The sequence below is a fragment of the Pinus tabuliformis genome, chromosome 4_2 (genome assembly GCF_031772625.1).
Source record: "Pinus tabuliformis cultivar Carrire ecotype Pingquan chromosome 4_2, CPIR1, whole genome shotgun sequence".
In the NCBI taxonomy this organism is placed as follows: domain Eukaryota; kingdom Viridiplantae; phylum Streptophyta; class Pinopsida; order Pinales; family Pinaceae; genus Pinus; species Pinus tabuliformis.
Window position 1 is genome coordinate 307,744,863 of NC_142304.1, and position 26,453 is coordinate 307,771,315.

Sequence of the window (26,453 nt, forward strand, 5' to 3'; positions counted from 1 at the left end):
TAAACAATGTTATATAGGGGGAAAGTCCCCTTGCTCCTGTTGAATTTTGTAGCTATGGCCGGTCTTCATAACATTCTTTTGTACTTGTAATGATGAAATATATATTATATTTGTAAAAGAAAATTATATGAAGCATGTTCTTCATGCTTGCAAGAAAAAGAAAATATTTATTTGATTTTATATTCGAAAGGAAAATTATGAAGGGCATGTTCTTCATGACCCTTGCAGAAGAAAATTTTGAATTTTATTTTGTATATTTGCCTCCACAAGAGACCAAGTCGGCCTGCCCATGAGTGACACCCATTCGCATGGTTAGAAGGCTATAAGTAGCCTATTCGTCTACCCTCCAAGGACACACTTCGGATCATCATCACATATATCTGTTTTGAGCGAAGAGGATAAGGAGTACAAGGCCGAGAGCAGAAGGAAGAGATACAACTCATCTGCCCTCACTCTAGCATTCAAAGGAGGTCGACATCTGGATGTTTATCTGTGGCATATTTTCTCTGTGGTACAGTGTGAGGTTCCTATGGTACAGTGCACAGATCTGAGGCCCTCACTCTGTAGCATAATCCAAACTTTGAGGCTGAGACAGAGGATGTACTTCAGCCCTCTTGAGATTTTGTTTCTGTGGCATATCTCTGTGGTACAGTGCGAATTCTGAGGTAGATTTGTTAGACGTTTTTCGGCTCTCTCAGAGACCTTGTTGCAGAGATCTTTGTGGACAGAATTGTGGAGGGTTGACTTGCTCCTTGGTGGTTGGCCATCTTGCTGGTTAGTTGACTCTGATGTATTTCTTGTCGCATTGATTCTCTAAGGAAAAAGTTGATTGGGCATTTCCCCCATTGTGGGTTTTCTCAGGGTAAAATCTTCTTATCTCTTTGTGTATTGTGATCTCTATTGCTTTAGTGCTTTCTATGATTGAATTTCTGAATGTATAATTGCTTGATGATATCTTGAAAGAGCAAATAATTATCTACATCATTGGAAGTAATTATCAAGTTTCAGAAATACTTGCATCCACTGTACTAGAAAAATCAACCTGGTATCAGAGATTTGATGAAGGAAAGAGCACAGAGATCACTCCTTGAGAAACCCTACCTTGAGATCACTTTGAAGAAACCCTAGATCTATTTTGCATCCACGGCTTCTACTATGAAATCAGAGAACAAGCTAGAGGGGGCTACTAACTTTAGGGCTTGGAAGACAAGAATTGACCTAATTCTCACAAGGGAAGATCTTTTGGAAATTGTGCAAGGCAAGGTGACTGAACCTACAGATGAAGCAGGAAAGAAGTACAAGAAAGATGACATCACTACCATGAGCATTATTGTGGACTCCATCAAGGATCATCTTATTCCATACATCTCAAAGCTTAACACTTCAAAGAAGATGTATGATGCCCTAAATGATTTGTATATTGTCAACAATATTGGCCAAGTCATGAGTTTGAGAAATGAGCTTCGTGATATAAGAATGACAAAGAACGATACAGTGGCTTCATACTTTGTAAGGATTTCTCAACTGAGAGATCAACTACAAGCTATTGATGAAATTGTCTCTAACAAAGAACTTGTGACTTTAGCACTTAATGGACTACCACATTCATGGGATTCGTTTGCAGCATGTATAAGCAGCCAAAAGGAAGCTCCAAGTTTGGAAGAAATATGGGCATCTTGTGCTCAAGAAGAATCAATACTTTTGTCTAGAGAAAGAAAGCCAAAGGAAGAAGAGGATTCTCAAGCCTATGCAGCTCATTCCAAGAAAGTTGGAGGAAGAAAGAAGTTCGGTTTTCAGAAGAAGAAAAGGGATTTTGATAGAAGACCTAATCCTCAAAGAAAGAAAGATATGTCACAAATTCAATGTTTTTGTTGCAACAAATTTGGTCACTTCAAAGCCCAATGTCTTGAAAGATTCAATGATAGGAAGAAAAGAGGGAACCGGCATGCTTCTACGGCAAAATTTGAATGACATTCCAAGAGACCCAAGGTTGAATGAGATAAAGACCACTTCTACTATTCCACACTTGCAGGATCTCTTGCAAATGACAACAACATATGGTTGATCGACAGTGGCGCATCAAGACATGATAGGAAAACGTGATCATCTTACAAGCTTGATGGAAAGAAGATTGGCACAAAAGGTGGGGCTTGGTGACAACAACAGCTCTGCAGTCAAAGGAATTAGCACAGCATTCGTTATCAGCAGTCCATGTGTCATGGTTATCCCATTCTGCAAATTATATAATGTAAATTATCTTAGTAAAACCTTGAGTCTATGTAACAACCTAGGTAAGCCTATAATTTGATGACGAATTCCATCCTAGCAGGTTTTTTAACCTCACTAATTACCTATGTTTTTCGACACGGCTAATCAGAAGAGTAGTTTCCCTCCAGCTTAAACCCCAAAGCTAGGGTGCAATTTATTATCGAATTATCTGGTGATTCCTAGTGTTTTAGTCGACTCGGATGTAAAAGTGGATTGGAAATAATTTAAGTTATTTGGCTTAATTATTTTATTACAAATCACTTGGTTTACTAGATCATATTGAGTCGCAGATAGGTTATGTATATTGAGGGTCTAAGACGAATGTGTATTTCCTCTTTGAATCTTGTAAATGAAAAATCATTTATATTAGAGGGTTGGCAGAATAATTGATCCCCTCATCTATAAATTAATTAATTTTTCTGACAAAATAAAATTAAATCCTAAGCCAGAAAGTTAATTAATTAGAGTCAACTTAAATTGTCTTAGGAAAATAAATTCTCCAAATGGAAAAATTCGTGGGTCTTAAAAGAATAAATTTTTAAAGGTCCTCCACCAAGGGAATATTATATTTTTCAAGAAAATTTGTGTTGAAAAATCTAGGGCATTTAGAAATTAAAGAGATTCTTCTTAACATGATAACAATTTGTTAAGTGTTTTATAATTTATCTTAGCTTGATCTTCGTTGCATTATTAGTGTAGGTGTTTACTTCATCAAACTGCTACCAAAAACAAAAGAGACAAGAACACAAAATATCTGGCTTTCTGCCAGGGCCAAAACCTCTCCCTCTTGGAGAGGAAAACCCACACAAAATTCTTCTTATAGAGATTTCATTTAACGAATACCAAGACCATGACCCTTGACACATTCTGCCACTCCAAGACCAAGCCATCAATCCTCTTCTCTGTCACTACTAAGATCATCATAATTGTTGCACCATTGAAGCTATTACTGTTGCATCACTGAGATCTTCACTGCTGCTTCTTCCTCATGTCACTGAGATCTCTTGTCTTCATTAAGATCATGACCTTCAAGACCGGGATCATAACTGAGATAGGATCATGATTGTATGTGAGCCACTATGGGATCCTTTTCATCATCATCGTGTTGAAACTGTAATAATCCTTGTCATTCCTTCTCATTATGATGAGACTGATCTTCCTTGTCACTACTTCTTCTAATTTTGCTAAGATTATGGTATTGCTCCTCATTATCAAGAGACTGTGATACTGCTCCCCCTCATTGCACCGAGATTGTGATATTCACTGAGATTAAGACTATGTCTTTGTTTTCACCAATACTATAACGAAGTTTATCATTGCACTGAGGTCTGCTAAGGATATGCGAGATAGTAGGAGCACTGAGACACATATACATATGCCGAGACTATTAGGTGACAGGCCCAAATATTCTTCACTGTAATACCGGGACTTTACTTAAGGATTAGCGAAGTCTTGAGATCATCTTCATGCCGGGACTATCTTACTGTTCCATGCCTCTCCATCTGAAGTCCTAAGCAACTTGCTTCCTGAGATACAGATCTCTGCTTCTATACCCATAGGAGGTCTCCTTCCTGCTCCTTCTATCCATCCAAGATCTAGTCTACCTGCACCTTATACCCATCTGAGGTGCAGTCAGACCCTTAAACAATTGCCCTAATTCAATGCAAATCTGCTCCTATCCATATGAAATTTCAGAGAGAAATGTGAATTTTGTCCCTTGTCTTTTGCACAGACCCTAGCCACCTATTTATAGTGGTTTGTGCTCTAAAATGAGCCGACTTGAACTTGTGAACCGACATGTCTTTTATCCAAGCTGACATGACTGCCATTTATATATTTAATTTAATATTGAAGCCGACTTGAAGAGTTTCTTATCGATTTGCTTGCAGACTTCTTGAGCTTGCCAATGGAGGATTGTTCTTGGTCTTGGAGGGATGCTTTAGCTTGAATACATTTTACATAAGCTCATGAAGAGCTTCTCCATACATGACTTGACTCTTTGACACTTCTTGCTCATGAAACCCATGTAGCAAGGCATACAAAAATAATATATTCTCTTTTATTACATTATTTACAAAGATCATGTCATTATGAAGACCGAACCTAGTTACACTCTCTTCAACACTCCCTCTTAACTAGGGAGATATTCATAATGGTACTTGGTCATTCTCAATCTGAAGAATTTCTCATAAGAAGAATCAGATTTGCAATCCATCTGTTATAGCATCATTTCAACCAACATTGTTTCATATAGCAAGGCCTTGACTAACAGCTCTATCTCTCACTTAGATCAGAGCAAACAATGTTGGCAAGACCATGACTCATAGACAAGAATGTTGTGTCTAATTCTCCCTCTTAACCAAGGATGAGTTCCAAGTTTCTCTTCACTCAGAAACTTACTCGAGTTCCTTTACTCATAGGAACCTCCCACAGCTCCCTCTTACTCAAGGACTCTATCATCAATACTTTATAGGGTCTTCTAGTTGACTGACAATCCAAGACTTTGATGTCATCAATTTCTTCACATGTTGGGTTCAGCCATCCATCACTTTCCTCCATCATGTCATTCCTTCTTTCCCGGAGAGTATCTTCTTTGGCTTTACATCTGGGGCTTCCTTCATAGGGCCATCTATCTTCACCCTTTTCTTCAATGGTGATTGCTCTAGATCACAAGGTACATAGTTGTGACATCCTTCACAACTCTTCATACCATGGCCCTGCACACATACCCAAACTTTCTCCAAGAGGTCAGACACCAAAAACAAATCACATATTACCTTTTTGGTGATGACCTTTTCCAGTGACATCTTGTTGTAGGTATCAACACCATGCATACATGTTGACACATCTCCCAAAGATATTGGTTTTCAAGGGTCTTCATCTTTTCAGACTTCCATCAGAGTCTTCATATCTTTCCAGGAGATTTCCTAGTCAAATCTTCATGTTCCTTTGGATATTGACTGCCTTCATCATGGTTGCATATTTCACGATCTCTTCCATCCTCACATCTTTCATTCCCAGGAGCTTTCAATCAGAGTTCTTCAATTGTAGTCAACCACCTCATACTTCATATGAGGACATATTATGTTGATTTCATCTAGTGTGACTTATGCCTTTCTGCAACCTTTCAAAGGAGGAGATCCTTTTTCTCTTGTTCATGCTCGATCCACATTCCCTGCAACCATATGTCATGACATTACAATATTAAATACAAATACAAGCATACATACCTCATTTTTCCTTCAGGCTTCTTCCAACAGCTTTCTTGATTGAAAAGATCTTCAATCCCTTGATCTGCTTCATTTCTCAAGTCATCAGTCCTTCATCTCATGAATTCCATAAGTTGGATTTCCTGATGAAACACTTGCTGCCTTCCCAGACTAGGGGATCCTCCGTTGAGGTTTCTATCTATAGGATATTGCATATCCCCATCTGGAAAATGTTTCCTTTGACTTGGATGACTTCTTCCTTTCCTTTAATGTCCAATGAGATTCCCAAGAGCTATGTCCTTCATGTTTCTCATGGTGATATCATGAGCTCTTGTTTCTAATGCTTCCATGATGCCACGATGCATCTTGTTATCATGGTCATATCTGCAAGGACTTATGATAGGACCCTTTTGTGAGAGAGATACCATCTCATTCATAGTAGAGGTCTGCTACTCCCTCTTTCCTTGGTCCTTTTCTTCAGCTTCCTCCACCCTTCCAGCGATATGAGCTCCTCTCCATAATCTTTTCATAGTACTATTTTGTCTTGTCAACCTTCCCTTTCCTTTTTGCACATATTTGAGTCCTTTCAACTTGTCTTTCTCTATCTGGCATAGAGAACACAAATTGTTGCACGAGGAAATTTCCATATCCCAAGGACACTTGTCATCTTGCTTATTAAGAACATAGATGACTATTTTCTTATCATCTTGCTCAGATCTCCCAAATGAGATCTCATGAAGATATTCCTTCTTTACTGCATTTTAGAGATTACCTCTTCTAGCATTTTATATATTTCTTATCTGTCTCCTTTCTTGCTACATAGAGATGAGAGGACTTTTAAAAGTTCCTTCTCATGAATTCAAAGGAGACCTGTTCACTGACTTCTCTTCTCCATAAGGATTCTATCAATCCTTCTTATTCTATGCAAGGACCTTTGATGACCCATCTATCTATAGATCTCCTTGCATTCATGAAGTCATTTCAAAGAAAAATGATTAATGAAAATACTTACTTGAGATGTGAAGATGAAATCTTCACCTTGATCATGTTGGCAGTAGTTGGAGTAGATGTATTGATGCTTCCTCTGACTGAGATCCTTGATAGGAAGATTGCCTTCTTTGCCTTCGAGCTATCTTGATTTATATATCCAACAAATTGCTGATATAATTGGGCTACATAAGAAACCTTGAAGTATGCAGCATCGAATTGAAGTTGCTTGCCATGATGTATAGAGATCCATTAGTTAGTACAACTTCTTATTTGAGTACTGTCCATATACACTCCTATATATGCCTTTGAATCAAGTTCTGAGAATCTGATATTTTAAGATTGTGTTCTTTATAGGGAAGGATTCAATCTGGGATAGTGTCTATCACTGGGATGTTGTAGATGAAACTGTGGGAGGCACCAAGACTGTTGTCATGTACCCTGAGATCTGAAGACTGTTGACATCCAAAACCCTTGTTGTTTGTAGACTGTTGTTGTAAATTGCTTCCTTGATCTAGGGTTTGATCAAAATGATTCTTTAATGTAGATCTTGACATCCTTGAGATTGCTTTGATGCTTGAAACTTGATCCTTGCATGTCTCTTTTCTGCCCTTTCTTTGACTGCTAAACCTACCCTCTGATACCATGTTGAAAAATCTAGGGCATTCAGAAATTAGAGAGATTCTTCTTAACATGATAACAATTTGTGAAGTGTTTTACAATTTATCTTAGCTTGATCTTCGTTGCATTATTAGTGTAGGTGTTTACTTCATCAAACTGCTACCAAAAACAAAAGAGACAAGAACACAAAATATTTGGCTTTCTGCCAGGACCAAAACCTCTCCCTCTTGGAGAGGAAAACCCACACAAAATTCTTCTTATAGAGATTTCAATTGACGAATACCAAGACCATGACCCTTGACACATTCTGCCACTCCAAGACCAAGCCATCAATCCTCTTCTCTGTCACTGCTGAGATCATCATGATTGTTGCACCATTGAAGCTATTACTGCTGCATCACTGAGATCTTCACTGCTGCTTCTTCATCATGTCACTGAGATCTCTTGTCTTCATTGAGATCATGACCTTCAAGACTGGGATCATAACTGAGATAGGATCATGATTGTACGTGAGCCACTATGAGATCCTTTTCATCATCATCATGTTGAAACTGTGATGATCCTTGTCATTCCTTCTCATTATGATGAGACTGATCTTCCTTGTCACTGCTTCTTCTAATTATGCCGAGACTATGGTATTTCTCCTTCTTATTATGAAGACATTGTGATATTGCTCCCCCTCATTGCACCGAGATTGTGATAGTCACTGATATTAGGACTATGTCTTTGCTTTCACCAATATTGTAACCAAGTTTATCATTGCACTGAGGTCTGCTAAGGATATGCGAGATAGTAGGAGCACCGAGACACATATACATATGTCGAGACTATTAGGTGACAGGCCTGAATATTCTTCAATGTAATACCGAGACATTACTTAAGATTAGCGAAGTCTTGAGATCATCTTCATGCCAGGACTATCTTACTGTTCCATGCCTCTCCATCCGAAGTCCTGAGCAGCTTGCTTCATGAGATACGGATCTCTGCTCCTATGCCCATAGGAGGTCTCCTTCCTGCTCCTTCTATCCATCCGAGATCTAGTCTGCCTGCACCTTATACCCATTTGAGGTGCAGTCAGACCCTTAAACAATTGCCCTAATGCAATGCGGATTTGCTCCTTCTATCCATACGAAATTTCAGAGAGAAATGCGAATTTTGTCCCTTGTCTTTTGCGCAAACCCTAGCCACCTATTTATAGTGGTTTGTGCTCTAAAATGAGCCGACTTGAACTTGTGAACCGACAAGTCTTTTATCCAAGCCGACATGACTGCCATTTATATATTTAATTTAATATTGAAGCCGACTTGAAGAGTTTCTTATCGATTTGCTTGCAGACTTCTTGAGCTTGCCAATGGAGGATTGTTCTTGGTCTTGGAGGGCTGCTTTAGCTTGAATACATTTTACATAAGCTCATGAAGAGCTTCTTCATACATGACTTGACTCTTTGACATATTAATAAAATCCTAAAGACATCAAGAAGAAGTCTTTTGACCTATGACACTTCTTGCTCATGAAACCCATGTAGCAAGGCATACAAAAATAATTTATTCTCTTTTATTACATTATTTACAAAGATCATGTCATTATGAAGACCAAACCTAGTTACACTTTCTTCAACAATTTGGACCCTTGGACCTTGGTGGTTAAGTCAAAGTCAAATTTTTTATGAAATTAGCTCAAAATAATTAATTTTGAGCTAATTCAAATGGATTTAAATGATAAATTTGCAAATTCCTCAAAAATAAAACATCAAGGGCCAAGATTAAAAGATCTTGAAGTATTTATCAACGGCCAAGATTATTTTGACGAGGATCAAAGAAACTAGCCATTATTTTTCCATTTGGAGGATTTATCTATAAATTAGATAATCATTTGAGTCTCTAGTCATCTTGATCTCTAGCTAGAATTGTTGTTCAAGCATTGTGTAAACTATTGTCCTGTTGGAAACTATTTTTTTTCATAATAGAAGAATTTGGAGTGCAATTCAAGGTGTTCTTGCTTATTGATTTGTGGTATTTGCTGACTACGGGCATCTCTATGTTGTGATGAATATTGGGAAGATCTGTTTTTCATTAGATGGAGATAAAATCATACTATTGATAGTTTTAAGCTAATCTTAGGTGGTTTGATTCCCCATGTGATCTAACAGATTTTTTTTGAGATAAATACATAGTGTTTGCAGGTACTTCAGTCCTTGGCCTCCAAGTTCACAAACTTGGGCAAGAACCATTGTTGCTTGGATCTCTAGTTTTTATATGGTGGATTTAATCTTCGCTTGGGCTATAGTGAATCATTAATTTTTCTTAAGTATTTTGGCCATTCTTTCAAGTAAAAAATATTATAAACATATTTTCTCAAAATCCATTTAAAAACCCATATATATTTTGTAAATTAAATTGTAAATTGTAATTGTAATTTATTTTGTAACTTGGGTTGGGGTTTTAGATTTATTTTATATATATTTGGGGTTTAGGTGTTTCTATTTTTATTTTTGCAGGTTAGATCAAGGAGTTAAGTGGAAGAAGAGCTAGATCTAGGCTCTTGAGGGTAAGATCTAGTTTCTTGGAATTTTTTGCAAGTTTCCCACAGCAAAATTTTCAGAAAATCAAAGAGCAAAAGCATAAAAAAAATCCAAAGCAAGGGTTTTTAATTTTTGGCTTTCCCAGAGCTAGATCTACCTTCTCCAGGCCTAACGTCTCCCTCTCCTGGCCTGCATCAGCCCTCCTTGCCCTCTGTGTCATCTTTTCAGCCCTCCTAGGTTGGTTGTTAGCCCTCTAAGGGCTTGCGACTCCCTTGTGGAGCCTTTAGGCCTTGGGTTAGCCCCTAAACCCCTATTTTCCCAAACGATATCCTTTCTAGGCAGAGCGTTGGCCCTTCTTGGCCTTTTCCAGCCTCCTTGTGGCCCGATCTATCATCCTAAACCACTTGTCCCCGCAAATTCGCTTCCCTTGTCCTAGTTCTCCAAATTTTGGCCTTTTTTGCCCCAAAATTGACCTGAAATCCTAATCTAAAGATTTAAGGTTAAATACTTGGCAATTTTGCAAGATTAAGGTCCCAAAATTCATATCTAGCAAGCGGCAAGGTAATCCCAAAGTTTCAACGATGGGATCTTCAAGGCCTTGAGCCTAGGGTTTGACCTCCAAACCCTCATTTTGCTTCAGTTTCATTACAACAGTAAAATCATTAATTTCTAGGCTCTAAAATCATACTCTAATTGGTCAAAATCAATTTAAATTGCAAAATCTAAGTTTTCACAAGTTTTGGCCACTTGGGCATCTCTAATTTGACATAGATCTAACATTTTAGCTTGTTGGAATTCACTGCATAACTGTGAAATTCAAGTCTGAAATATTTCTGAAGCATATACCTAATTAGGACTGAAATTTTGAATTTACAGTTCCCTGGCAAAAACTTACTACTTTTAGACGTTTGGGGCAGCGTATTCAGTATTTTTAGCTTGTTGATCTATAACTAACTTATTGTTGTAATTAGTTTATCAATTCTGAATTTTCTGAATCATATTCACTAAATACTCAAAAAAATATTTTTTTCAATTTTTGTGAAAGTTTCTATTTTTAGAAAGTATTGGGCAGCGATTTTTCGCTGAGTTGATTTGTTGATATGTGATTAATTCATTGTTGTAATAATCATATCAGATCTGAAAATTGTTAAGGCAAACTCACATAGAGCCCTAAATTTGAAATTCTCAAGTTCTAGTGCATTTTGTCATTTTTTGGGCATATTGGATATCTAGTTTGGGAAGTTTTTATCTTGTTGATCTATCTTTACTCATTGTTGTAATCTTGAAATCAGATCTGAAATATTGTTGAATACTCCATTGTAAAGTGTGCTAAATAAGCTAAATTTGCATTGCTGGTTAATTTGGAAATTTTATGCTTCAATGTGTTGAGTAATTTTCATTATTTGGAGTGGTTTATGCATTGTTGTTATACATTGGTAAATCTGAATTTCTGTCGTAGTGTTGATATAAATTGTCATAAATCCGTTATCAGCGTCTTGATTAACTCTTGTTAGCATTGGGTATCTTGGTATATTGTTGAAATTTGCACTTGTATCTGTAAACAATTTATCTTGTTTAAGATTTACATTTCACTATTGTTAAGTACCATTAAAAGGTCTCTAATCAACGTACTTAAACAACTCAAGGGAATCTTAACTCAAGATAAACCTCACTCATAATCTCTTGCATAAGCATCTCACATAGGCAGCGGGTGTCCATCCGGTCATTTGGTTCCAATTCATAAGAAGCAAGAATTTGTGACTCCATTAAGGCACTGGTCTCATAATAGAAAATCTAATTAAATCATAATCTTGCTTGATTTCAACCAAGTGGCTAGGCCACTCATCCGTGTCTCCCACGTAAGTTGATTCTCAACTTGTTTTCCTTCACTTCATTCCATAAGGACTACCCCTCATAGCCTGTTGTTGGGAGACAGCTAGAACGAAGTGGGCAGGGATCAGAATGACAGCCCTCATCCTGAGCGTTGTCGCGGTGCCTGTAAAATCTGGGTGACAACAGGACAACACGAGAACAAGTGGACCCGAGGTTAGCTCAAGGGGATAGGATTTAGCAAGCAATGATATGCTTGACCTAATTAGGGAGGCGAAAGGGATCAAGGAATGAATTTTCAATGAAAGGCAATGCAAGGATCCCAGTGAAGTTTCTAGCCTAAGGAAAACGAAGGGCAAGAATTGGTCTTCATGCTAGGGCTTGCGATATTTCAAGGTCCCACCGTCAGAATGTCATGAAATTTGTAAGGCTTCTTGAGGACACACCAGCACAGTTGTGGACCAAAATCGAAGTATCTGGATGGTTGGATTGTGAGATAATTGATGCCCTAAGTGACCTAGAGGACTAGACCTAGAGAAGAGGGGAAGGGAGAAGGAAAATAGGTTTAAGGTGATCACCTTATGGTGGACCATTACCTAATCACTTGGGGAGAATTGGAGTCAAGAGTAATTATGACTATGGACATTGAATTTTCTATGTCAAGGAGGCCTTAAAGACAACTTCGCATAGCATTAGGGCAGCAGCAAAAGCAGCTTCAAGAACTTTATACTTTGTTTTGCAAGATTGATGGCTTATCAAGATGAATTTCAATGAAGAAGCATCTCTAGGAACATTCATTCATAATACATGGCCCATACATGAAGCATCACTATCTAGAAACCAAATTTCCACAACTTCGCATAAATGGATGTAGTAAATTAGCCCTAGTATAGTGAAATCCCAGCAACAATGTATGTGACAAGAATAGAAAAGAAAATAGCATTAAATTGTACTTACATGTATTAAGAGTATATCCAACCATCAAGAATTTGCCAATCAAAAAGCTCCAAGACAAGAGAAAATAATCCAAACATCAAAATTCATTCCATGCTCCAAAATTCGTCCTCCAAGAAGGATAGCGAAATTCTCAAGAGAGATACAAGTCCAATCCAAGTGATGATGATAAAATGAATTCACATCACTTGTATTTATACACTTCTGATGAGTTCCATTTAGCTAATTAGGCCTATATTAGCCCCTCGAATAAAATAATGTGCAAAATAACTAACTTTTGGTGACAAGCCCACCAAACTAACTCATAAACAAAAAAATAAGCATCTCAAGAGGTTGAATGATCAATAATACATGTCGTTGGGCCTTCTAAGAAGCTTGAAGAAGTCGATAAGTGCCATAATGATGAATAGGACTCTCAAAAGTAGTGGACAAAGGGTTGGCCCCTTGTTCTCCAAATAATAAACCTGTGGTGCTCCTAATGGGTGTGAGGGCACACAAGTAACCTCACGGGTCTCCAAATAGATCGAAGATGCTTGTAGACCATCTGCAAGGGCTTAGATGATAGTGTAATTGATGCCACATCAGCATACAGGTCCTGGGTCATCTGCAAAGTGCATGGTACAACTGTGGGGCCGGCGAGGCATGGTGAACCAGGTGCATCTTCCTCATCCAATAAGTGAATCTCGAGCAATCTATGAACATCTCTGGGGATCCATGGAATGTTGTCTACTGTTGTGGAGGCCCATGGCTCTTTACACACCCTACATGTGCCAATGTAGCCCTCTGGAGGGTTAGGACCCCGTATAGGGAGACCAAACCCAAAATGGAGACCATTTGCAATCCTGCATAAGATCCAACGTGTCCCCTAGCCTTCCAGTACAACCAGTTATTTAAATAAATCGAGTTAAAGAGCTTACAAACCATGGACAACAGGTGGGCACGTCATAATGGCATGCCCTTCCATAGTGGGCTTTGGGATGTGCTAATGTCTCCAAGCTCCAAAAGGGGTTAACAATGTTAGTTTTTGTAGCACGGATGTGTTCTAGCCTTAAAATTTTGTGGAGAAACTAGAATATATGACATCTCCAAAACCCATAAATCATCTCTAGAAATTCCGCCTAGAAGCGACTTAATTAGATTACTAGTCGTTTTTTAAATATTTCCTAAGTCTAAACTTAGGGGATATGACTAATTAATCATAATTAATTAATTTATGGTGTGAATCTTCTGGAAACTCACAAGGATCGACTTCAAGTTAATCCTAGCTATAGATTAAGATCTAATCTTGGTCGTTGAAGTCTCAACAAAGGATTATAAGAAGAAGTTGATGGGCACTTGGAGAAGACACTTGAGCAGTTCGATTTCATGAGCAGATCGATTTCCTGAGTAGCATCATTCGGTTGTCGAAGAAAGAGCCATTGAGATCGAATCAGTGAGAGAGGGGCAGAGACACTGAGGCTGGAGGAGACATTCCAAATCCAGCAAGTACAATTGCAGAGAAAGGCAGAGATTTCAATTCCAAAGGCCGGAAAGCATTTCAAAAGTGTCGGAAGACCAGTTTTCCAGTCAGCAGAAGGTTGGACGACTTGATCTTCAGTTGTTCCGAGCAGAGTGTGCAGCAAACTACGTTGGTGTGACACAGTAGCTGCGCAAATCTAGGAGGACGGCTTGATTTTCAGAGAGTTGTTGATTGTCGAGATTGCTCAGAGTGAAGGTAATTTCCCTCAAGATATTTTTTCCAGTATTTTCTCTGCAGAATTGCCAATATTCGGCATCCAGATTATTGTACTCAGATTTCACTGTTGCTTAATAATAAAACCCTCAGTTGCTGCACCGGTTTTCCCCAGTTAGGTTTTTCCAGGTACATTTGTCCAAAAATAATTGTGTCATTTTACGTGTGCTAGTATTTCTTCCATTGTTTATTTCTTCCGCAGTTTATTTGTGTAGGTTGCAGTGTAATTGATTCAGTATTTGTTGTAGCTCACAGTAGATAAATTGTTAAAATTAATTTAACAATTAGGAGAATTATTTCCAATTGCTGCAATAGGATTCGAGTTTCCGAATTTTCACATGGTATCAGAGCACGGATGATCAATCAAAGTGCTCAGTAGCAAAGAGGGAGTTTCGTTGTTCATTGAGGGGCAGCGGTTCGAAACCCCAAAGGCAGCGCAGTCACCTTGGCCAAGAGGTCGAATTCTTGAGGAGAAATCGACTTTTCTGAGAGGGGCAGAAAAATTCAATCTCTCCAGATCGAGGGTTTGCAGAGGTAGAGGGAGCAACCAGTATTTTTCGCAGAGCAGATCTCTAGCTGGACGCAACAGTTTTACAGCATTTTGCTAGAGCAGAGCTAACATCGGGAGGAAGAAGAGCACACACTGAAGGAAAATTTTCCTTGGGTAACTTCTAGTCTCAAGACGTTCTAATTCCCTAGCAGATCAACAGTCGTTGTGTTCGGAGTTTCTCACTCCAGAAGGGAGTGTGAATAGCTGAGCAGAAGGGAAGAGGAGATTTTCGACATCATTCTGAGATGGCCACTACCAAACTTCGAGATCAAGACAGGTTGGACGGTGCTTCCAACTATGTCATCTGAAAGGCAAGGATGTCCTTCCTTCTAGATGAATATGGCCTGAAGCCATATATTGATGCAGTGGTAGCTACCCCCACGGAGCTCAACAGAAGGAATACCGAAAGGAGATGGTGAGGGCAAAGAGATTGATCCTAAATGGTGTCTAGGATCATGTTGTACCACACATAGTGGCCAAAGGAATGGCCAAGGAGACGTGGGATACACTTTCCACGCTATACCAAGGCACTTCCGAGCAACGAAATATGTACTTGGAGGAAAAGTTGAGATGCACCAAGATGCAGAAAGGGGAAAGCATATACCCCTTCCTCACCAGGATTCAGGAGATCCGGGATCAATTGTCAGTTGTTGGGGCAGCGCCTCAACCCATAGAGCTAGTACAATTGGCACTCAACAGTGTCTCAAAGGAGTGGCAGGTATTTGTCCAAAGTATCTTGGGCAGCGAAACCTTGCCAAGTTGGGACAGAATGTGAGCCGATTTACAGCAAGAGGAGTTGAGACGAGCTCTATTAAAGAGCTCCATCAGTGACAACAACAACGGATCGAAGCAAGTGAAGGAGGAGGAGAACGTGGCCCTTGCATCAAATGGTCCCAGTCAAGGACAGGGGGAGCAGCGAAAGAAGAAGGACCTATCGAAGGTCAAGTCCTTCAGATGTGGTGAGCTTGGTCACTACAGTGCCTAGTGTCCTCTCGGGAAGAAGGACAAGGAGGAGAAGCAGGACCAGCAAGCAGCATCAGCAGAGATCGATAAGTTGTCCTCTAGGCTGGAGGAAGACTTTGCCATGTTTGCTAACATACCCCCAAGAGTCAAATGGGGTGATTTGGTGTTGTAGCCCCAAAGTGCTACAGATGGGAAGGATTCTTGAGGAGGTCCACCTCTTGAATCAATACCTTGCTACGGGGCCCACAATATTTTGTAGCAGGATGGATCAGTGGTAGTAGATGCAGTCAGATGCCAGAGTGACAAATGCAGAGTCTAGTTGTAGTTAGATGCTGGGGAGCGCAGTGCAGAGTTGGTGGTAGTGCAGGTGGCATAGTGCAAAGTCAACAACAGTGCAGATGCCTCAGTGACAGCGCAGATACTAGCAGCAGTCAGAGACTCGAGTGACAAATGTATCATACTGATCACAGTTGATTCAGTATTTAAGATGCTTTTCAGTTGCAAATGTTGCAGTTGCAGTAGCAGCAAATGGAGAGGGAGTTGCAGTGCAGATGCAGAGTTGGCAGCGGTTTTGCAGGGTGAGTAGCAGCATAGATGCAACACATATCAGAGTTGCGCAGTAGTTGCTAGGCAGTAGCAGCCAGACATCCGCAGGGTGACAGAAGATGATGATGCAGAGACAGGATGTTGCTACAAGGGCAGCAGCACTAGAACACATTCCTCGCTAAGAGGGAGTGTTATTTTTTGTAGCACCAGAAGTGTTCTAGCCTTGAAATTTTGTGGAGAAGCTAGAATACATGAGATCTCCAAAACCCAGAAATCGTTTTTGGAAATTCCACCTAGAAGTGACATAATTAGATTATTAGTCGTTTTTTAAATATTTCCTAAGTTTAAACATAGGGAATATGAATAATTAATTAAGTTATGGTGTGAATCTTCTAAAAACTCACACGGATAGACTTCAAGCTAATCCTAACTATAGATTAAGATCTAATCTTGGTCGTTGAAGTCTCAACAGAGGATTATAAGAAATCGATGGGCAATTGGAGAAGACACTTGAGCAGTTCGATTTCATGAGAAGATCGATTTCCTGAGTAGCAACATTTAGTTGCCAGAGAGAGAGCTAATGAGATCGAAGCAATGAGAGAGGAGCAAAGACAGTGAGGCTAGAGGAGACATTCCAGATCCAGCGAGTGCAATTACAGAGAAAGGTCGAGATTTCTCCAGGAAGCAGTGCAGAGGCAGCGCATAAGCTTTAGTGAGAAAGTTCGATTTTGCTAGGGTGAAGCTGGATTTCAGTTCCATAGATCGGAAAGCATTTCCAAAGTGCAGGAGGACCAGTTTCCCAATCAACAGAAGGTTGGACGGCTTGATCTTCAGTTGTTCTGAGCAGAGTGTGTAATAGATTGCATTGGTGGTGATGTAGTAGCTGCACAGAGCTAGGAGGACGGCTTGATTTTCAGAGCGCTGTTGAGTGTCGGGATTGCTCGGAGTGAGGGTAATTTCCCTCGAGATATTTTTGCCAGTATTTTCTCTGCAGGATTACCAGTGTTCGACATCTGATTATTGTACTCATATTTCACTGCTGCTTAATAATAAAACCTTCAGTTGCTGCACCGGTTTTCCCGAGTTGGGTTTTTCCGGGGACATTTGTCCAAAATTAATTGTCATTTTATGTGTGTGTGCTAGTATTTCTTCCAATGTTTATTTCTTCCACAGTTTATTTGTGTAGGTTGCAGTGTGATTGATTCAGTATTTGTTGTAGCTCATAGTAAATAAATTGTTAAAATTTAATTTAACAATTAGGAGAATTATGTCCAGTTGCTGTAATAGGATTCGGGTTTCCAAATTTTCACAAACCAAGTATCCTATTAGGTGGTTTCTACCTTTAGAGGGGATAGTATGTCCAAGGTACATCCTTCAAATGGTGGTGGCATGTGATAAAGAGATGAATGGAATAGGGAATGAGAGGGGCACTCCTGGGCCACATATTGGGATACAAAGGTAGCTAATAAAGGGAAGCCAACACTTGGGTATATAATGTATAGGAGAGAGCAATCATGGTGCATGAAATACCCCAGCTTTGATTTTTCCACCCTTCTTTATATGCCTTTTGCTTTTTATGATTTTTCTTTGATTAACTACTCGGGGCTCAAAGGATAAGAGCATGATGTGTAAGGTATAGTAGTGGATACCCCTTTTAAGGTAGGGCGGTTCATTTCCCACCAGCGATTGGGAAAATCATGGGTTCCAGAATGATAAACGAGGCTCATATAGGGCCTATAGGAACCAGGGTGATGGCCATGGGTATGGGGAAGAGCTCATGAATTTGGCTTTTTCCCACGTGCTAAATGTGTTTGTCCCGACTTTCTTTTGCATTTTGTGGCACATTTTCCTGTTGAATGCGATCAATTATGCTTTTACTTTTCTTTTCAACTGCATCAACCTCTGGGGCATCGTTTCAAGCCCGACCCAAGGTGTGGGCAAGGGGAAGGGGAGGCCAACCCTATGTGGACCCAGTGGGGAAATGTGGACCCAGGTGGGAAGAATAATGAATGGGGCTATAATGAATGGAAGGGGAGTAATGTATGTGGATGAGGGAGCAGGACCACGCAACCAAAATCGGGGTTTCCCATGTAGTACCACCCTAAAACCCAAAGGTCAGTAAAAGAGATCCCACGAGACTAAGATCCAAAGATAACATCCAAAATAGGTCTAGGGGACAGAAGCACATACCTAGCCCACTCTTTATGTCGAATCCCCCCATTAATCCATGCCCAAAAGTGTCCGTGATAAGCAAACTACAATACTCAATTACCAAATGACAAGGCATACCTTTAGGTTCGGGAGGCCCACCTTCAAACATATGATCATGACAGATGGGTGAGGGACCACATGGCTGGCTCAGGTGGCAGAAAAATGGCACAAGCATCTAGTTGATGGCTGCAAGGGGTTGTTTGCTAAGGACCATCTTGGAGAAAATTTTCTCCCAGGGATATCACCCACAAAATGGTGGGTAACAGGTTTCCCTAGGGTTTGACCATGAGTGATGGCAATCCTGAACTAGTTGGAGTACCATGAGGTGAGGCGCCCACCGGATCATCGTGATTAGTTGAGTGAGTACCATTGGTTAGGAGAGCTAACCTGGGTTATGGTACCTATTGATGATGCTAATGTAGGTCAAGGGTGCTGACCTAGATGATGATGTTATCGATGAGTTGAACTTTTCCTTAGAGAGATCATGTATACAGATAACATCAGGATAGTCATTATGAATACCTCCCTAGCTAAGAGGGAGTGTTGAATTTCGTAGCTATGGTAGGTTTTAATAACATCCTTTTGTACTTGTAATGATGAAATATATATTATATTTGTAAAAGAAAATTTATATGAAGCGTGTTCTTCATGCTTGCAAGAAAAAAAATATTTTTTTTATTTTATATTCAAAAGAAAAATTATGAAGGGCGTGTTCTTCATGACCCTTGCAAAAGAAGATTTTTAATTTTTAATTTTGTATATTTGCCTCCACAAGAGACCAAGTCAGCCCTCCAAGAGTCAAGTCGGCCTACCCATGAGAAACACCCATTCATATGGTTAGGAGGCTATAAGTAGCCCGTTCGCCTACCTCCAAGGACACACTTCAGATCACCATCACATATCTCTGTTTTGAGCAAAGAGGATGTTGAGAAATCTTTGGATGGTTAGAAGGTTATAAGTATCCAATTTGTCTACCTCCAAGAACACACTTCGGATCATCATCACATATCTCTGTTTTGAGCAAAGAGGATGTTGAGAAATCTAGGGCATCAATAGTTAGGTGATTTCTCTACTTATGATAATTGCTTGTGATAGACTTTTTTCTTCTTGATTATGATCTTCTCTTTCTTGTAGTTATTATTGTGTTCTTTTCATCAAGACAATTACCAAATCATGAACAATAAACAGACAAGAGACACAGTGTATAGGCTTGTCAACCAGGGCCAAAACCTCTCACTCTTTGAGAGGAAAACCCAAACGAAATTCTTCTTATAAATCTTCAATTGACGAATACCAAGACCATGACAAAGACCCTTGACACTAGAGTCCTCCCAAGACCAAGTCACTAGCCTCCTCTTGAACCCTGCTCTTCCTCTTCTCCTTCTCGGCTTCCTCTAGAATTTTGGCCTCTCCTCGTCGTTCTGCAACTCCTTTCTTGACAGCAGAAACCCTAGATCAGATTTGCCACTTGAATAGACTCCTTCTTGAAGGAGATTCCTTTCCTTTCTTACTTGGCTTCCTATAGCGAATATTTCCACCCAAACAAGAGCACTTAGGTATGACTGCAACCTTCGATCTATCCTTGCCAACTTTGGTCCTACAACTTTCGCACGTGTGAGGGTAATCTAGCCCAAAACAGTCCTCCAACGATGTCCCTTCCTTTCGCTATCCTTCCTTCGTTCCTCGCTGCTCTTTAGGGTCCTTAGATGATTTGCACACTTATGATGATAGACTTGCTTCACCAAATTGCTTACTTCCAAATGAGGCCAAGCATGGGTATATATATAGTCGTTGGTCCACGTCCATAAGGCCGACATGATCCCTACAGTAGGCCGACATCATCTTCTAGAATAATTCCTTCGTTGTAGGCCGACTTGTGTGAGGGCTAGTGACAAGGTCTTGGAGGGTTCCTTACAAAGATAAATATGACTCTTTACAATGTATAACATGCCTTCATTACATGACAATGACTCTTTAGACTTTTATGACTAGATGACAATATCCCTAAGGGCTCTCAATGGGAACCTATACTAAAAATAAAATCTATTGCTTATGAAACCCATGATGTAATCATTACAATAATTTTATTTCAATAATTTTATTTTTCTTCTTAACATCTCTTACATAAAATCACAATTACATGTCATTATGAAGACCGAACCTAGTTACACTTTTCAACAGAGGATAAGTACAAGACCGAGAACGGAAGGAAGAGATACGACTCATTTGCCATCGCCCTAGCATTCAAAGGAGGTCGAGATCTGGATGTTTATCTGTGGCATATTTTCTCTGTGGTACAGTGCGATGTTCTTGTGCTATAGTGCGCATATCTGAGGCCCTAACTCTGTAGCATAATCCGAACTCTGAGGTTGAGACAGAGGACGAACTTCGGCCCTCTTGAGACCTTGTTTCTGTGGCATATCTCTGTGGTACAGTGCAAATTCTGAGGTAGATTTGCTAGACGTTTTTCGGCTCTCTTGGAGACCTTGTTGCAGAGATCTGTGTAAACAGAATTGCGGAGGGCTGACTTGGTCTTTGGTGGTTGGTCATCTTGCTGGTTAGTTGACTTTGATGTATCTCTTGTTGCATTGATTCTCTAAGGAAAAGGTTGGTTGGGTTTTTCCCCCATGTGGGTTTTCCCAGGGTAAAATCTTCTTGTCTCTGTGTATTGTGATCTCTATTGCTCTAGTACTTTCTATGGTTGAATTTCTGAATGTATAATTGCTTAATGATGTCTGGAAAGACCAAAGAATCACCTACATCATTGGAAGTAATTATCAAGTTTCAGAAATAAGTACTTGCATCTATTGTACTGGAAAAATCAACAGCTCCCTGTGCTAGCAGGGAACCTCCTCAATATGCTTCACCATGCTCCCTTTTTGGAGGGCATTGGGAAACGCAAGGTGAAACATTTCCCCCAGGTGAAATTCCTGGGCACTTACCCCAGAAAAGGGGGACTCAAGGTAGTGCCCCCACCAAAAAAAATCAACCCCAGGCCTCTGAATAAGGTCATTAAAATAAAAAAACAACGCTGATTCATCTAGCCCCCTGCACACTATTGATACCTTATAAAAGCACATAAGGTCAACCCATAACAACTTCTCATTGCATAAGCTTAAAATTTAAATTAGTTTGGGAGAGTGCTGTTAGAGATCAGCCGTGAGATTTAAACACTGAACCATGAGGATTAAACCTGACCGTATCACTGATAGATATTTTTTTAATATGATAAATTCAATGAGAAATACAATGGTGATGATGAACGGTGATTGTTAGCCTTACATGTCACTGTGAATATTTATTTCATGGTTTCAATTTCATGTTTGTGATTGATTCAAATCATAAATGTCATTGTTTTTCATATGTTAACAGTAAGTCAAATCATCGATGTTTTTCATATATTGAAATTTGTTTTTTAGGACTTTGGCTGGGATCCCCTGAAAAAGTCCACTATGATGTTCCCTAAAATTCAGGGTGTGTATCCATACATCTCCCCATTCCCACATCCCTTGACATTGAAATTAAACCTAATGCGCAAGGATACTAGTAAGGATCAGAAAAGACTCGTGCATAATAATCAAAAGCAGGAAAAATAAACTCATCACTGATCACACCCTAGCAAAGTAGAACACAAATATTCTAGGAGGGATCAGGAAAGACCTGGCCATAGTAATTTATACCAAGAAAATCAAGCTTGTCAGAGATGCTATCTATATATGGAAAGAGTGTCATTGCATTGCTCAAAAGCACTCCTGGAACATCAAAAAGCCCATAAGGACGCATGAACGAAACATGATGTGCTATTCCCACTCTTGCATTCAGTGATGAGTTCTTGCTGTCAACATCAAAATCAAAAATACTTTTAGGAGTATAGACTAAAAAGTCTTGAAAACAAATGAACAATAAATCCTCTTCATACAGCAATTAAAAACAATTACAGAATGAGTATTCTTTCTTCGTAATCAAAGGAAGTAATATGGGTTTTCTATTTGATTTTTATCCCTATCCACTACATCTGTGTGCATCGCAGTAAGTTGTATGCCTGTGTGCACACATTTGCATGTATATGTATATTTACAGGAGAGAAGAGACCTGAACTCATGAATAAGATCAAAAGCCTTTGAATGTGCCACAGTCATCCAGTGCATAACATGGTTAAATACACCTTTCGGCATAGCAGCAGTTGCCACTTCAAGCAAATCAGGATGACCTCCAGGCCAAGCTCCCGCACAGTATGTCAGCATGGTAAACACATGTGGCTCATTAAAGGTTACCCAATAGTCAACCAATTGAGCAAAATTTTCAACTGCTATCCTGCATTCAAAATTCATATTAACAGAAACCAATGAGTGGAGTAGGCACACTTTACCAAAACATTAGCCAGCTAGAATTTTATCTGTTGCGTAAAAATTTGTTTTTGAGTCTGAACTTGCAACTTTGAAGTTTGAACACATTATGTACAGTGTTTCGAACTGAATCAAATTATTATCTGGCTGATCAATAGGGTGTACAGAGATAGAAGATCTCAGTTGGAATGAACTATGACTGGTGTTCAAGGACAGACAAGTTTAATTTGAAATTTTCCCTCAGTTCAGATAAAAGATATAAACACATGTAGCTTTTTAGATTTGCCAACACATGAAAATTCAAGCATTCACTGGTAATTAGATATTTCTAGAAACCAAAAAGCTAAAAATGAAATGAGTTACAAGTTCAATACAAGCAACGGAAATTTGTTTGCAATATGAAACATTTTAGGGCTTTTTATGGAATTTTTGTAAATGTGTAAGATTAATTAAAAATTTTAACTAGCAACACTCATCATACAAAAAAAAATCCAAATAATTCAAATTTAAAGGTACATATACAAATATATTGGACCATGCAATTATTAATGTAAATCATTAATACTTTATCATATATGGATCCTCAAAAAATCATTTGTAAATAAATTTGTCTTATTAATGTAAATAACAATAGAAGCCAAATAATTTCATCGTCTTGTTAATGTAAAGGTAAGAATTACATAAATGAAAATATCGTTTTTTTTGTAAGTAAGACAGATTATATTATATTTGAGAATTCAAGAAAACATACATAGTTATTGTCCCTGGTCAGCCTGACTGGAAGCCTGACCATCTGCAAAAGTTTTCAGTCTTTGAAGGTCTATACTATCTTAGACTCAACATCCTACCAACCTTAATACTGGCATTAAGTAAAATTTAGAGGCAAAACACTACCTGAAGGATCTGCTTGAGGGACCATTATCTGACTGACTTTTAAAACCCTTAACCAGATATTTCAATTGATAGACCCACAGCGATGAGATACAAATGATGAAACAAAAATTCCAAAACATGGCACTTAGTTGAACTGGGTTAATCCTCTCCATCAATGATGGGTTGTGTTGACCACTGAAGTGTACCTAAAAGATTTTTGAAGACTCCATGCCCGAGGATGTGTCAATGGCTTCATGTACCATCACAGTTCAATATATCATCAGAGTTTTTTAACTCTACTTCTTCTTCTCATTTTCTTCTTTAGTCCTCAGATTCCGCAACCCTACAGGGATATTGTATAAATGTTACCAGCATGATGAATAAACCCATGTAACAAGCTTAGGGTGTTGGGACTCGATCAGTAAGCAAGTACACCTTGGAGTGTTTTTTTACTTAGTTAATTATTCTTGCTTTTTAGCTGCGAATAATTTTCTAGGTTTTTTCACTCACCGCATACCCCAAAGCCAGGGTGACGGCTTGAAGGTTGAGCCCCTGACGCATCTTAATGTCTAGAGTCAATGTATATTACCATGCTAGGTCATCTCTGAAATTTCATGGAATTTGACTAGGTCTAAGTAAGATTTTTTAATAATTAAAAATCTCCCGCAAAACAGGATTTTTTAATTAATTTCTATGTAATGATGTAAATAAATGGTCCTAGAAAATGTTTAGGGCGTGTGACTACTTGAAATTCATCCTCAAAGGCCCTAGCGCCCATTTAAACTCATACACTGCCATCCAAGGAAGACTATGCAGGCCATCTACAGGTATGCTCCAGCGATTTGATTGCCATTTAGAGGGTTCATCTTCATTGAGATCTCAATAATAGTGCCACTGGGAAACTCAATTTGTCATTGGGATTATCTCCATCGACACTTGTCACTTGCACTCACATTGGGATTTGCTCCCATAGTTCTATTTAAATGAGTCTTTCACTCTCATTTTGATATCATTGTTATGAGCTATTGTGCTTGGGGAAGCTCTGCTCTTGTGTACACTTATTCTCAATTGCAATAAAAGACTTTGGGGGTTTCATTCATGAGTTGTTCTTCCTTTGAATGTGATGAATGGTGGATTATTGGTATAATTTCTTTTACTCATGCTTTGATCTAGTTTATTTCCATATGCTCTTGTAGACTTGTTAATGTAAAGCTATCTTGCATTGGCATTTGATTTAGAAGTATGCTCTAGATATAGAATGCTCTAGTTATTTTCCAATAAATCTCTAGAGTTTCTTGTCATTGTTTATTTGTTAAATCTATATGGGACTAATTATTGATTGAAATGTTGTAGAGGAAGCATCTTGTTGAATCAAGCGTGAGAGGAAGTCTTTGGAGAGACCAACCCACTCTTGATACATTCTCAAAGGAGCTCTCATTCGTTTTTTGAGCCTTCATAGTTCATCTTACGAAGTGGTTTTGCAGGGGTTTTCTTGGACATAGCTTGTACACAAGCAAAATATTTCTATACTTAAAACTCTTCCAAAAAATAGTGCTTCATTGATTTTATTTAGCTATTTGAGAGCATTTTCTAAACTAAGTGATGGGGTTCACTCCCATCACTTGATTTGGTTTCTTGTACACTATTTTGTATTATATTTATTTGTTTTACATGGTCTCTCTACACTAATTGTGTCTTGGTTTTGCAGCCCATAGTTGGAGTGCTAGTAACAAGAGCCTTAAGGAAAGATCATTGAAACTAATTATTTTCTTATAGGAGCTCTCAAGCATTTAAGGTTCACTTTCAAGAGAGTCGTGGACATTAGAGGAGGGTTGTCATTTAGATAGGTTGTGGGCATTCTTGGACACCAAAAAATTGGCTTGTCTATAGACAAAGAAGACTAGCTTCTTTTCTTGTGCAAGAGTCCATCCATCATTGGAGGCTAACCTTTGGGATATGAAAAGACCTCTAGCATTTTCGAATATGAGAGCATTCTTATTATACTTACCTTAGCTACTAATTTTGACTTTCAATAAGGAAATCTAGTGTTTAAAAAGCCTCATATGTTGTAAAGATTCATCTTGAAGCTTCAATTGAGACCTTTTGGAAGGTTTCTCATCTTTGTAACAAGTTAATAAAAGGCTTAGTTTTTCTTGTGAGAGCTTGGGTTTTACCCATGGCATCCCTTCTCCTTATTTAAAAGGAGGAATATGAAGATGGATTGATTTTGCATTTGTTCTCTTGGTTTTCATTCTCACTCTCATTTGCATGCTTTAAGAATTAACACAATCTCACCATCACAATTAATTTTCTAAGTTGAATTTTGCTAGGAGTTTCCATTTTATGCTTTGCATTTCAAATTTTGCTTTGAAGTACAACTTGGGATTTTCACTTTGGAGCAACTCGTTTCTTATATGCAAGTATCTCAATTCTATGTGGCAGAGTTTTGATTTAGTTAAATTGACGAATTGCTTTATGTTTGCCTCCCTCTAGGCTCATTGGTTATTTTGCTCATTTATTTTAAAGCCATTTGCTCACTTTACAAGCAATATTATACTCTTAGCTTCATCTCATTTCATTGCTTTAGTTTGTTGATCATTGATATATCATTTGTTAAAGCACTTACTTTGAGCAACTTACAATCTTATGTGCTTATGAAGCTTATGTTCTTATGTCTTGTACAATTTTGAGAGCAATTATTTAAGTTATCTCATTGTGAGCATATTTTCATTTACTTGAGGCAATTCCTTTTTTTGCAAAGCACTAATAAATTTACTTGCATTTCATTTAGGCATTTTAACATAGTTTTCATTTCTAACTTAATTGACCTACAAGCATAAGC

The 26,453-nt window shown here is 38.7% G+C and overlaps 1 protein-coding gene across 1 annotated transcript in view; it reads right to left on the reverse strand.

The window, feature by feature from the left end:
- The window catches only part of SFR2 (Glycosyl hydrolase superfamily protein), a 94,279-nt gene that overhangs the window by 45,526 nt on the left and 22,300 nt on the right, over positions 1–26,453 (reverse strand). The window contains exons 5-6 of the mRNA XM_089428605.1: positions 22,485–22,706; positions 22,053–22,227 (exon numbers count right to left, since the gene is read on the reverse strand). Of these exons, the coding sequence (XP_089284731.1) occupies positions 22,053–22,227; positions 22,485–22,706 (397 nt within the window). The remainder of the gene's footprint in view (positions 1–22,052; positions 22,228–22,484; positions 22,707–26,453) is intronic.